The 13,702-nt window shown below is 61.5% G+C and overlaps 1 protein-coding gene across 2 annotated transcripts; it reads left to right on the top strand.

Moving 5' to 3' along the window:
- Nucleotides 1–2,880: 2,880 nt before the first annotated feature.
- TPRA1 (transmembrane protein adipocyte associated 1) lies at nt 2,881–13,204 on the top strand. Of its 2 annotated transcripts, XM_032648479.1 has the most exons (12): nt 2,881–3,084; nt 3,438–3,670; nt 8,083–8,212; nt 8,375–8,507; nt 9,669–9,755; nt 9,843–9,915; nt 10,025–10,104; nt 10,547–10,657; nt 10,760–10,820; nt 10,965–11,067; nt 11,166–11,246; nt 12,542–13,204. In XM_032648479.1, exons 1-12 carry the CDS (start codon nt 3,002–3,004, stop codon nt 12,783–12,785), a joined length of 1,419 nt encoding a protein of 472 aa, XP_032504370.1. In that variant the 5' UTR covers nt 2,881–3,001; the 3' UTR covers nt 12,786–13,204. The 2 variants fall into 2 exon arrangements, with proteins under 2 accessions (XP_032504370.1, XP_032504372.1); XM_032648481.1 differs by lacking the exons at nt 2,881–3,084; nt 3,438–3,670 and adding an exon at nt 5,788–7,471.
- Nucleotides 13,205–13,702: the final 498 nt, after the last annotated feature.

Raw genomic sequence — 13,702 nt, 5'->3', positions numbered from 1 at the left:
CCGAGATGCAAGGGTGTTCCAGGTAGCAAGAGCCTCGTGCGGAGAGATGTGGAGAGCAGGGCACGGTGGGCATCTGCAAGCACTTTCCTAGTTCCAGTTAAACCGCTTGTGATGTTCAGGAAGGGACAAAAATTGAGGCTGGAGAGCCCAGGTCACGAAAGATCACCAAGTCTTTCTACTGAGCTGGCCTGAGGGCAGTGGAGAGCTACGTGGGTTTTAGGAGAATCCCTCAGGCTGCCAGGGGTGGACGTAGACTGAGGCAGGTTGGAAGCAGTCACAGTTGGTTCCAAATCTGCGGATTCAACCAACAGGGTGGTTAGAAAAAAAGTTTTTTAATTCCAGAAAGTTCCAAAAATCAAAGTTGATTTTGCTGTAGGCCAGCTAACTATTTACACGGCATTTACACCTATTTGCATAGCATTTACATTGTACTAGGTACTGTAAGTAATCTAGAAATGACAAAGTATACAGGAGGATGTACCTAAGTTATGCGCAAATATTGCACCATTTTATATGAGACTTTAGCATCCTTGAATTTTGGTATCTGCAGGTAGCCTGAAACCAATCTCCCAAGGATACAGAGGGACGAGTGTGCTGCGATTCTTCGTCCAGGTACAGGCAGCCTGGGCTAGGGCAGGCGAGCAGGGCAGGGCTGGATCTCAGCCCTGTTGCCCTGGCACTTTTGTGTGGTGAACAAGCATCTCGGGATGGGGCCCCGGGTAGGGGCGGGAGCGATGACGACGAGGGGAAATATCCAAGACGTATTCAGGAGATGGAGTCTCTCGGTCCTGGGGACCCGGGACAGCAAAAGGGAGGCACCCAGGATGGCAGCAGGATTCTGGCTTGGGTGGGTGACAGCGCCACCTCTGAGATGGGGGCGCGGGAGGAAGACAGGGAAGGAATCCAGCAGCTTAAAACAGCTGCCATGTCGTCTCAGTGTCCGTGGGCCCGGGCCTGGGCCTGGGCCTGGGCCTGGACCTGGGGAGGGCTTGCTGGATGCCTCTGCCTCGTGGTCCGGCTGCTGAGCCAAGCACTTGTGTCTATTATTTAGGGAGCCCCGTTCTGCAGCAGCATCTCCTCCTGTCAGCCATGCCTCGGGAGGAACACCACCCTGAGCCTGGTGCAGGTGAGGGATGGAACCTGAGAGTCAGATCTTTATCTACTGAACTACCATCCAGGGAAGCTCGCTGCTGCCATGCTCTGTCTGGCGAGCAGGGGACACTGCAGTGAGTCAGCACTCCTCTGTCCTAGAGGGAGGGGAGGTAGATACCCTCATTACTCCACAAATGAAATCCCACGAAACCTATGCGTGGGGCCCAAAACTCAGAGTACAAAATGCAGAATTGTGCATGGTGGTAGCAAGAGCAAACTCCCGCCTCCTCCAGTGTCTGTACTGTCTCAAAAAAACAAAGATGGAGGGAGGGGGCTCATTGGGCTTAGTCACCGATTCTCCATTTCTCCTCCTTCCTGGCACAGGGTGGAAGGGAAGTTTCCTGCCCCTGGAGGTCAGAAGTGGCCTATGACTTGTTTTGCCGATTAAAGGTGTGCAGGGGGAATGCATGTAACTTCCTGGCAGAAACTCTTGGAGCTGTCCACTCAGGAAGACAGGCGCCTCATGGAGCTCAGCCTCTCTTGGCTGATACAGAAACTGCATGCTGACCAAGGTCCAGATAAACTGGGTCCCAGATGGTCACAAGGCAGCGGCTTCCTCACCTTCCCCTTGTTCGGAACAGGAGCAAGGCCAAGACTGGGGCCCGGTCTCATTCCAGCCCAGCTGTAAAACAAGTGTGGTGTCACGGGGTGTGTATCTTGGGGCTACTGTGATCAGTGGGTGCCTACGGCAAGCACCAGGCCCTGAGTCCGCCTCCGCACGTTCAGGGAATGTGATAAGCGTGGCTCTGTGCTCACGACACTGACATTCTAGTCTGGGGAGGCTGATGCTGAACTAGGAAGTGACTAAGTGAATACGAACCCGTTAGTGCTGCTGTGTAAGCAGATGGGGCAGGTGGTTCCCGAGAAAGAGAACCAGGAATGGCTTTCTTGACATAAGAGAAGCCATTTTTGGCTTGGTTGGGATGGAAGCCTGGCCACAGTGCTTACCCTTAAACAGGTCTCAGTAATGAATGATCTTAAAGGAGCAAAAGAATGCAGAAACAAACTGTTATCAGGTGAGAGAAGTAACAATGCTAGACAACGTATCAGTTCTAAAGATTCCCTGTTCTGATTCAATGGCAAAAATTAGCCTGAAGAGCTCAACCATCAGATCGACTGGACCCTAAGGGAGGATGATGGTGACCACCTCTGAACCTCATGACCTCAATTAACTAAAACTTAGACTGCCCAAGCCCCTTGATGAATACGCATGTACCCTTAGCTTAAAACATCCCCAATTTTGTTGCTTGGGGAAGCACGAATTTGGGAAAAGTCCCCTATGTTGTCCTTACTTACTGCAAGTGATCAGTTCTTCCTTCTCCTGCTCTTTGCCTTGGTTGTGTCTTTCCGCTCGACGTCCACCAACAGACGAACCCAGTTTTGGTAACACTGGGAATGAAATAAAGGGGCTTTGTGTGACAGAGACTGGACAGCTACTTTGGCTAGGGGGTCAAGCAGGAGAGGGGGGTCATGTGACAGGAGCCAGGCCGGGGTGGGGGTGGGGGGACAGGTGCAGACCCACAAGCAGGAACAAGCTTGGTATAGCCAAAAAACAGAAACAGAGACCAGTGTGGCTTGAGCACCCAGTGAGGAACAGGTGGGAGGGATATGTTGGGAGGGATAAGGACTCAGAAGCAGGAGGGGCCTGACATGGTGGAACCCGGGAGAGGGGAAAGAGGAGTGAACACAGCAGGGACGTAGGAGGTTAATCCGGGAAGGCTTCCCGGAGGAGGCTGCCTGTAGTTAGAGGTGAGAGGAGGCGGATCAAACCCCAGTTCTGGGCTTTGTCACTTCCTGGTCCTGCCGCTTCGGTCAAGCACTTAACGTCTCAGCCTCAGGTTCTCCTGAAATGCGACTGATTACAGCTGTTCTGAAGAGCTGCCGTGTGGCGGAGGGTGCGCAGCACTGCGTCGACCGCGGCCGCGAAGACAGGTGCGCGGGGGACGCGCCGGTCCGGGCGGGGCTTGTCCCCCGGGACCAGAGGTCTTCAGGCAGGCGGCGGAGGCTCCTCCCCGAACGCTCGGCTGCCGCCTGCGGGAGAAAGGTCGCGGGCGAGGGAGCGGGGGGGCGCGCAGGTCGCGGACAGCTGAAGACAAGGCCCCTTGCGGCCGAGAGGGCCGCGCGCTGTCTCTTTAAGAGGTTGGCGGGCCGCCCCGCCCCCTGGGGATCTGATTGGCTCCTCTCGCTACGTGCGCCCTCTTTTCTGCGTAACCCCATTCCTATAGGCCGCTGCGGACTGGGGGCGGGCCTGCGTGCCGCAAGTAGGGACAGTGGCTGTTTTGCAGTTTCGGCGGAACGAAAAGGACGCGCCAGCCTTCCGGGTCACTGCTGTCGGAAGGGCCGCGCGGTGTCGGGCCCGACGGCGTCTCCCTACCCGCCCGCCCGCCCGCCCACCCAGTCTGCGGGAGCCAGCCGCCCGCGCCTCTTGTGCGACGTTCCCCAGCCCGAGCGCCGGAGGCCGAGTCCCGCGGCCTTGCGGGGTCCGCGGCCGGCGGCGGATGGGCGGCCGGGGCCTCAGGTAAGGAGGAGACCCCTCTCCTGCCCCAGCTGCGGGAACTGATCCCGGCGGCCCCCGTCCCGCCTGCCGCTCCTGCCGCCGGGAGCAACCCTCCCGCCCAGAGGCAGGCAGGGGGCGCAGAGCGCCGGCGTCCTGGGTCCCCGGGGAGGCCGGGCTTGCGGACCCTGCGATCCAGGTAGTGCGGGAAGACGTCCCTGCGAGTGGCCGAGTCCCACTTCCGGCTCCCCGGGCCCGAGAGGGCGGGGGTCCACTGGATAGGGAGCGAGGAGTGACCTGCCCTCACGGTGCAGTAGGGACGGGGCCGAGGGCCTCCCAGACGGTCCTCCCACTCCCCAGAAGGGCTGGGCCGCACTCTGCTGGACATTCATCTGTCCATTCACAACGTTTGTTGTCCTGAGTGGCTGGGTCATGAGATGCGTGGGCTGGACAACCCACAAACACACAGCGAGGGCCGCTTCAGACAAACAGAGGTAGTCAGGGAGGGCTTCTCAGAGGAGGTGGCCCGAATGGTGAGCCGTAGCTGGGAAGGAGTACACACCGGGGCCCTGAGGTAGGAACAGCACAGCAGCTTGGAGAACAGGCTGAAAGACGGGCTGCAGAGTGGAAGGGAATCGTCAGGGCAGTTGGCAGGGGTGAGGCCAGGTTGGACCTTGAAGGCCCAGGGCTGTCATTCCTCCTGGGGGCTCCTGGCAGGGTCCACCTCCCCCCTCCCCAAGTCTGAAGGATTAGGGGGTTGGCTCTGTCCTGTGGAGTCTTCCTCACCCTGTTTCGGTTCCAGGGTTTTAAGGCTCATCAACCAGCTCCGGTCGGAAGCCCTGAGGGGCGTTTAAGCAGCAGCCTCTCTGCTCAGGGTTTTGTTTGCCCCACGGTTTCCCATCCAGTAGCTCTGGGTGGTCAGACCCACTGCACAGATGAGAGATGGGAAAGCGGAGGCCCACAGAGGGGAAGGTCCTTCTGGTCCAGGGTCTCACAGCAGGTCCAGCTCGCAGGACCCTAGCCAGTTGGCATCCTGCCCACAGAGGGAGGGAGGGAGGGAGGGAAGGAGGTGGGTGGGAAGAGGCCACTGGAATGTTAATGAGGTCAGGAGAGTCCTTCCCAGGTGGAAGAAACGCCCCAGACAGTGCCCCAGAGCACTTGGCATCCCAGGAACTTGCCCTCTGAGAATTCCCTTCCCCGTCCCTCTGGTCTGGCTTCACCCCTCACTCCCCTGCCCTCAGCCAGCCTTCCCACCATCCCCTCTTTCCTAAGCACCCCTTACTTTGCCACTGCTCGGGCTTCTGCCAGCAAGGCCAGGAGCTCACCTGTGGTGGGGAGAGGGGAATACAGGCCACAGGCTGACCTGTCTCAGCCTCTTTCCCCTTCGTGTGATGGGATGTTAGCAGTCCCCTCTCTTGGAGGCTGGTGTGGTGGCTCAGCAGGTGACCCCGTGGAAAGCCTCAACTGCATGCGGGCAGGGAAGGGTACATTGTCTTTTCTATCGTGGCTTCAGTGATTTTGTGAGCTCTGACACATAGTGGCAGTTCTGGTGTGGCTCAAGTGTGGTCTGGGGCCAACAGAGCAGCAGTGCCAGCTGGGAGGGTGTTAGAGATGCAGACTCTTAGCCCCCAGACCTGCCTGACCCGAATCTGCTTCTTACCAACACTCCACTCTGGATCAAACCCGGCTGCAGGTGGAGACGCCAAGGCCCCAGGAGGGGCCCCTGGCAAGTTGCCGGTTGGGGGCCTGCGCTGCCCGGCTCCGGGCTCTGTGCAGGGGGTGACACAGGTACCTCCCTGCAGGGTGGCAGGGCTCCGTGAGCCTTCTCTGCAGCTATTACAGAGCTAGCAGGGCTTGGTAGAGGGGGCTTAGCTGACGCGCTCCTTCCTCACCTCAGACTCCATAGCAAGTGGCGCTTGGACCCGTGAACCAGATCCTTCCCTGCTGCACGACCCCCAGCCCCTCCTCCGGGAAGAAAAGCAGGAGTTACCTTTCTGTGTGTGACCTTTTGTAGACGTTCACTTCTCTGGTCTCGCTTGATCCTTACAGCAGCCTTGTTGCGGTGGGGGGGGGGGGGGTGTTATTGTCCTGTGACACCCAGAGAGGGGAAAGACTCCCCCAAGGTCACGAAGAAAGAACCCGGCAGAGCCAGAAGCATAACCAAGGTCTACCCAACTCGGAGTCAAACCGGCCTACGCAGGAAAGGGAGTTTGTTGGATTCTGTAACTGAAAAGTCCGACCTGGGGTGCGGGTATCTACCTTCAGGTGTGGCTGGATCCAGGGGCTCCTGCAAGGCGCCATCTCCAGGATCTATTTCCATCAGTCTTTCACCGCTGTGTTGGCTTTCTTTCCACGTGGGACTCCAATGTGCACATTCCCTGGAGTTGTGGAGGAGTGGAGTCAGCAGTACCTAAACCCTGTGGTTGGGGACTGGGGTGCTGAGGTGCCCCCATGGGAAAATGGGGTGCTGGACAGGCAAGGCCAAGAGAAGCCCTCTGACCGCCCCCCCTCCCCACTCTATCGGCCCTCCTGCTTCTGTCCCCATTCATCCCCACGGGCTTCTCTGCCGTGTGGGGTCCCTGCAGGACGTCAGGCAGCCCTGGACCCCCACCCTGTGTCACATGGGCACCCTGCGCCCTGCTCAGGTGACCCACGCTGCGCCACACCACCCCCACTCCGAAACCTCTGGCTTACAGCAGCCGAGGCTCAGCTCCTGGCGCTGGCAAGGGGCCCCTGCCCTGAACGCAGGGCATCAAGGAGGGTCCTGCAACGGCGGGGCACCTCGTTAGCGAGGCAGAGGGGCAGTGTCACGGGGCCACTGGGCTGGGCACCCCGAGGCTCGGGCCAGAGCCCCGGCCTCAGCCTGCCCTGCCGTCTTCCCTCACCCCAACGTGCGTCTGTCTGCGGGTCTTGCTGGCCAACCCTCCCAAAGGGGTCCCAGATCCCTCCACTCCACCCCCGCTGCCCCTGCCCGTTCGGCCACTGTCCTCGCCGGCCTGGCCGGGCACTCCTCAGTCTCCCTTCCCCTCCACGGCAGCCTCTCCACATGGGAGCGGGGCTGCGTCGCCCGCCTTCCTACACCCTCCTGTTGCATTTAAAGTGAGCTCACCATGCCGGTGGTCCCGGCTGACCTGGCCCCTACCCTTTCTGCTCTCTCTTCCAGCCTGCTCTTTGCCCTTTGAACAGGCCAAGACTGTGTTTTCTTCTTAGCACTTATCTCTAGGAGAGGTTTGCTTTTTAAGTATGGTATTCGTGCTGGCTGTCGGCCTCCTCTCCGAGAATGAGGGCCCCAAGAGGGCAGGTGCGTCCTGGCACCCGGACCTGCCGGCTCATAGCAGGTGCTCGACCACGTCAGCACCAGTGGAAGGGTGCAGAGCGCAGGAACAGGGAGGAAACCAGCTTCTTTCCTTGGACCTACCGTGGCAGGCACACGTTGTCCCCTGCAGTACCTCCCGTCCTTGGTGTATCCTCAGGCTGCCAGTGGGGACGCCATCCCAGAGCCGCTGGGTGGCCTGTGGGAGAGAAGGATGGGGATTCTGAGCCCTACGTCTCGGCCCTCCCGCTTCGGAATCTCCCCACTTTCGGCAGAGCAGCGCTCGTTCCACAGCTTGGCCCGCGGGGTGCTGCCCTGCAGGCCTGCTGTCCAGGGACGTGAGCACAGCACGAGCGTGGGATCCTGTTGCTTCGCTGCAAACCCTGCAGGAGGTGTCCTGGGCTGCTCCCTGCTGAACGGGAGACCTGCGCTCTCAGCATAAACGATTCATCTTTTCCATTTTTTTAAATCTACTGACACGTAACCCATACGGAAAATCGCTTGGATCACAGGTGCGTGGCTCCATGAACCGCGACACTGGAGCACGCCAGCGTGCCTGCCACCGGGTCGTGTCTCCAGGGCTGGCCCCACGCCCTCGACCCTCCACAGGGCACCCCTCCTGGTGCCCGTGTAGGGGCAGGCCGCGTGCCCACAGCTGGCCGGGCTCTGCTCAGTGCCCGGCTGCCAGGCCCTCCGTGTCACCACAGGGCAGGAGTCACTCTCATTTCTGGCCGGCGTTCCACCGGTCATGCGGACGCCCCGTTGACGTGTCAGTTCTGCTGATGGGGGCACTTGGGCTGCTCCCGCCTGGGGCTGTCGCGAATGGCCCAGAAATGGGGGCGCCGGGTCAGGAGCCCAGTCTGTTCAGTCATCGTTTTAAAGGCTGGCATCTGTCACGTCCTGCTGCCGCCCGGGCCCATGTGCTCCCTGCGATGTGCTGCTGCCGCCGTCCAGTCCCCGACACAGAGGCGACAGCGAGGAATGGCCCCTGTCCGGGGCTGGGTTGCGACCCGGGCGGGAGGGAGCGCCACACCTGCCCCCCACCTGCTGGCCCCCACCACCCGCCAGAGGCCCAGGGCTGCACAGCCCCTGCGCTGCTCACGTGGTAGCTGTCACCCCCCAGGGCCGGCGGCTGGCGGGATGGACACCCCGGAGGAGGAGATCTGGGCCAGCGGGGCCCTGCCCCCGGCGCCCAACATCAGCGTGCCGCACCGCTGTCTGCTGCTGCTCTACGAGGACATCGGCACCTCTAGGTGAGGCCGGCACAGTCCTGCCGGGCTGCGTGACGGGGGGTTTCCGGGGTCGGGTGTGTGTGTGTGTGTGTGTGTGTGTGAGAGAGAGAGAGAGAGAGAGAGCGCGCCGGGTGGGCTGCAGACAAACCCAGCAGTGAGCCGCCTTCTGCACCCCCCTGCTAGGGTCCGGTACTGGGACCTCTTGCTGCTCGTCCCCAACGTGCTGTTCTTCATCTTCCTGCTCTGGAAGCTTCCGTTTGCCCGGGCCAAGATTCGAGTCACCTCCAGCCCCATTTTTATCACCTTCTATATCCTGGTGAGTTCATTCCAGTTGGTGACAGAAAACCCAACTCCAACTGGCTTAAGCTGTCTTTGTAATGAAAAACCAGCTTCAGGTATGGCTGGATCCAGGGCATTAACTGATGTCATCAGGACTGTCTCTCTCTCTGCATCTCTGCTGTCCTCTGGCCTTATCGCAGATGAGTTCTCCCCATAAGGTATCAGAGGTAGCCAAGAGCCGCTCTGAGCTAACCTCCCTGCCATCTCCAGTAGAAGGGTACCTCTTTCCTGATGCTGCAGTGTTGATCTGCAATTCCCTCTGAGTGGCCCACCTTGGAACCCCTGTTCATCCCTGATCCAGACTCTGTGACTAGCAGGGAAAGGGACACTTTGGAGCTGGGATGGTGGGGTCAGCTCAGCCAGACTGTATGGACTGAGGAGGGGTGATGGTCCCAGGAAGAAAATCGGGGAATGGATGCTGGGCTGGGGAAAAAGCCCACTGCATTCTGAACCCCAGCTGTGCTGAGTGACCGTGGGCCAACAACTTGGCCTCTCTGGACCTCAGTGCCCTCCTACACGACGTGACGTGGATCTGCTTTAGTTTGCGGTGCTCCCGTGAGCACCCAGTGGGACTGCGCAGAGCTCCAGCCCCGTGGGGGCCCGGCACACAGTGGGCGCGTGGCCCTGAGTGGTGTCACCCTCCCTGAGATGGGACATGGTTTTCAAGGCACAAAGGAGAGAGTGTACAAATCTGGGCTCTTCTGTTCACATGTGTCAGAAAACTGAACTTAAGCTCACAGAAGCCCGGGGTGGGTGGGGGCGGGGTAGTAGTGACTGAGAAACTGACAGTCCCAGCTGGATCCCAGGGTGCTGTCTCCCTGTATTTCGTAGATGAGGTGCAGCACAGACAGGTCCCAGAGGCAGCGAGCGGCAGGTCTGGGATTAGAACCCGGCAGGCTGGCTGCACCACGTCACCCTAACAAGCCTTCCCAGGCTGTCAGCGTAGCCAGGAAGCCAAGGCCCAGAGGGGAGGCCAGGCCTCCCTGCATCCCACCCAGGCGGCCCGTTTAGTGTGGAGTCCTTCCATTCTTGAGGAATTGAGGGCTCCTGCAGACGTGGGGTGTGGGGTGCAGGCCCTGCGATTCCTGGAGCTCTTGTCCCCCGACGCCAACCCCCCAACCCCTCTCTCGCTCACCAGGTGTTCGTGGTGGCGCTGGTGGGCATCGCCCGGGCCGTGGTGTCCATGACGGTCAGCGCCTCAGACGCTGCGACTGTCGCTGATAAGGTGGGGCTGGGCCTGCTGGCAGGGCTGCTGGGCGCTGGGAGGGGGCAGCCGGCCCCCAGGCTGACGCTCTGCCCGCTCTGTGTCCAGATCCTGTGGGAGATTACCCGCTTCTTCCTGCTGGCCATCGAGCTGAGCGTGGTCATCCTGGGCCTCGCCTTTGGTGCGTCTGCTGCTGCGGCCAGGGCTCCCCCGCCCCTCCCTGGCCGGGGCCGACCCCACCGTGGTTCCCTAGGCTGGCTCCCGCTGCCTGACCAGCACGTTTCTTCCAGGTCACCTGGAGAGCAAGTCGAGCATCAAGCGGGTGCTGGCCATCACCACGGTGCTGGCCCTGGCCTACTCTGTCACCCAGGTGAGGTGGGGGAGGGCAGCCCCGCGGGTCACCGGGGCTGGGCATCCACTGCCTTCGGGCCCTGAGTCAGAGTTGAGTGTGCAGTGGCTCAAACTTCAAATGCAGCTAAGGAATCACCCGGGCTGCTGGTTAACAAGGCAGGCTCTGGGCCTCTCCAATTCCGATCCAGTAGGTTGAACTTACCGTTTCAACAAGCAGTCCAGGTAGGGAGAGTGCAGGTCTGTAGATCCCCGTGCGTCCAGAGACCCCTTTCTTACTTGGGGGCTGCCCCTCCCCGGGCCTGTTCTGAGGGCTGGAGCTGGGGGGCAGGGCGTAGCCAGAGAGCTGGCTAGAGCAGGGGACGGAGCGCCAGGCAGAGCGGGGCTTGGTGTGGTGGGGAGCCCAGGGACGGGGCGTTCCAGGTCCAGGAGCCCCTGAGACCCTCCCCTGCCCGCCGCTGCAGGGCACGCTGGAGATCCTGTACCCGGATGCCCACCTCTCGGCTGAGGACTTCAACATCTACGGGCACGGGGGCCGCCAGTTCTGGCTCGTCAGCTCCTGCTTCTTCTTCCTGGTGAGCTGGGGGGGGTGGCCGGAGCCTCGGGCACGGCCTGCTAGCGGGCTCAGCACTGGTCAGGAGCTCCCTGCGTCCCGGTCAGCGCCAGTGTCTCCGCAGGTCTACTCTCTGGTGGTCGTGCTCCCCAAGACCCCGCTGAAGGAGCGCATCTCCCTGCCCTGTGAGCGCCTGGGGACGGGGCTGGGCGCGGGGTGGGCTGTTGGCCTTGCGGTGGCCTGGAGCGGACAGCTCTGGGTGGGTGGGAAGCAGGGAGCCGGTCCGGTCCCGACACCTGGGCAGGACCTCATGCGCGCCCACCCTGCAGCACGGAGGAGCTTCTACGTGTACGCGGGCATCTTGGCGCTGCTCAACCTGCTGCAGGGGCTGGGGAGCGCGCTGCTGTGCGCAGACGTCATCGAGGGGCTCTGGTAAGCGGCCGGGGCGCGGTGGGGGGGGGGGGCGGCCGGGAGGGGGCGGGGGCCGGCCGGGTCGCTCCGCCGCAACCCTAACCTGCCCGTCCCCCCAGCTGCGTGGACGCCACCACCTTCCTCTACTTCAGCTTCTTCGCGCCCCTCATCTACGTGGCCTTCCTGCGGGGCTTCTTCGGGTGAGTCCTTCAGCGGGGGCTGCAGGGAGGGGGACTGGGGGGCGGGGTTCCAGGTCGCGCTCTGGGCTTGTTCGCCCCCAGCTTCCAGGCTGCGGGCGCCCCCGCGTGGCCGCCGTCGGGATCACGCCTTCTGCCTCTTGGGCACGCGCAGCCGCCACTGCAGCATCCCAGCCTCTGGGCTCGGGGCTGGGGGGCAGCTCAGGCTGGGACCGGAGCTTGAGGAGGCGGACAGGGTACATGTGTGTACATGCACGTGCGTGCAGATATACGTGCACACTCGGGCGCGCACACATATGCATGCGCCCCTATAGATATAAACATACACACGTGTATACAGGTGTATACATGTGTAACGTGCGCGTGTATGCGTTTATATGCACATGTACACACACGCATGCATATAGCACACCCATACAGGCACGCACAGGTTCACATAGACATATATAAATACAGACATGACACATTATGCACACCACACACAAAGACGTGCACTTTTCCCGCGGGAGGCAGGCCGTGCCTGCTGATCTGCACCGTGTTTTCATTTAAGGAGAGATCAGCTTGCTCCTCAGCACCTGCTGTAGCCGCAAAACCCCTGAGCTCGCGGAGCTTGTGTTCCATCTGGGGGAACCGGAGTGGGGAGCAGTGCTGGGGCGAGTCCCGTGTGTCTGTGAATGTGGGGTGGGGTGCACTTTCGTGACTCAGACGTGGTGGAAGCAGGCGTTCTGCCCCCAGCTCCCCCTTCCCTGCCTGCCAGGTCTGAGGGTGGGCTGCAGGGGTGCCTCAGCTCTGGAGCAAGAAGGACTGGACTGGATCCTCCCAGCCCTGATTTGCATGACCTCACACGTGATTTATCTCCCTGGCCTCAGGCTCCTTTTTGTAAATGGGGAGTGAGGCTTTCTCCCTGGACAGTTACCCAGAGGACTGAAGACAGGCGGGCACCTGGTGGGCAGTAGTTAGTGCTGCGGGGCAGGGGTCTGGGCCCGCGTCTGCCCCGCACCGTGGGCAGGTGCTGTTTTAAGGCCCATCATTTCCCCGGGTCCAAATCCTTCCACCCGTTTTACGGTGAGAAAGCAGGCGCTCGCCAGGCTCCCATGCCAGCAGCAGGAGGGCCGCTTTTAATACCGGTGTCCCAGCGGACTCCAACATCAAAGCAAGGAAGGGGACCTCGCGGGGTGGGTGTTAGGGGGCCGTCAGCACGTTTCTTGCCATGTCTGATGCTTCATTGCCCAGCCCCAGCGAGGAAGGCCTTTCCTGACCCACGGTGGGGCTCCCCTGCCTCTCTCCTCCCCCCCCAGCTCGGAGCCCAAGATCCTCTTCTCCTACAAATGCCAAGTGGACGAGACCGAGGAACCAGACGTGCACCTGCCCCAGCCCTATGCGGTGGCCCGGCGGGAGGGCCTCGAGGCGGCGGTGGCCGCCAGCACGCAGTTCGACTCGGCCGGGGGGGTGGCCTACCTGGACGATGTGGCCTCCATGCCTTGCCACATGGGCAGCGTCAACAGCACGGACAGTGAGCGCTGGAAGGCCATCAACACCTAGCCTGGCTGCCCCGGGAGGGCGGGAGGGCCTGGGGGCCCGTGGAGGGCCGGCTGGGGAATGCAGAGCCCCCGGCAGAGGAGAACAGGGGGTCAGGCCCGTGCGTGGGCAGCGGCCCCGTGCAGGCCCTGTCCCGCCCTCTGTCCCCCACTTGCCTGCGGCCAGCTCTGCTTCAGCTGGGGGCCGCCTCCCCCTCCACCTGCCCTCGCCTTGCTCGGCGACTCGGCCCCGACTCTGACGTCTCAGGGCCAGGCCTGGCTAGGCTGGCTGAGGGCAGCTCCCTGCAGCCTGGGCCCCCAGGACTGCTCTGATCCCCCTTAGCCTCCGCCCGCCCCCCCCCCCCCAAAGCCCACTCTGGCGGATGGGCTGAAGTGTGTATATTTTCTTGATCTGTTTTCTAATAAAAAGGAAAAGGAGCAGAAGGCGTTGACGCGAAGGCTGTGCGGGGATACCGGGGCCAGGGTGCCCCTCTGCACTGGGAGCCCGGCGTACCTGCTGTGAGGCCCCGTCGGAGCAGAGGGGACGGCCGTGGAAAGAACTATGGTTCCTGTGCGCTGTCCTGTCTGCCCCTCACGCTCTGTTATCCCGGGCAGCATTCCCCTCCTGCAGCTTCCGTTTCCGCATCTGTGACATAGGGATAAGAAGGCCTGTCTCGCAGGGATGTTCGTAAGGGTTAGCGGAGAGCAGGTGTGGCTAGCTGGCACGTCGTGGTGGAGCGACGGTGACCCACAGGCGTTATTTTTAGGGACCGGAATAGTGCTCGGCACGTAGTAGGCCCTCGGAAGGTAGGATGCGGGGACTGATGTTCATAATCATGGATGTGATGAGCTGAAAGTGGGGACAGGTCCGAATAAAGCTCGGGGCCCTGGGGGGCTGAGGGCCAGGCCGCGCTCCCCCTCCACTGCCCACCTTCTTTCTCA

Source organism: Phocoena sinus, chromosome 11 (assembly GCF_008692025.1).
Source record: "Phocoena sinus isolate mPhoSin1 chromosome 11, mPhoSin1.pri, whole genome shotgun sequence".
Taxonomy (NCBI): domain Eukaryota; kingdom Metazoa; phylum Chordata; class Mammalia; order Artiodactyla; family Phocoenidae; genus Phocoena; species Phocoena sinus.
This window is presented reverse-complemented; position numbering and strand designations above follow the sequence as displayed.

What these genes read in the sequence shown, in the direction of transcription:
- TPRA1 (XM_032648479.1), top strand. Translation starts at nt 3,002, where the DNA reads ATGCGACTGATTACAGCTGTTCTGAAGAGCTGCCGTGTGGCGGAGGGT. An exon ending in ATGGGCGGCCGGGGCCTCAG is followed by an intron (nt 3,671 to 8,082) that starts GTAAGGAGGAGA and finishes GTCACCCCCCAG; the next exon opens with GGCCGGCGGCTGGCGGGATG. An exon ending in GGAGCGCATCTCCCTGCCCT is followed by an intron (nt 10,821 to 10,964) that starts GTGAGCGCCTGG and finishes CCCACCCTGCAG; the next exon opens with CACGGAGGAGCTTCTACGTG.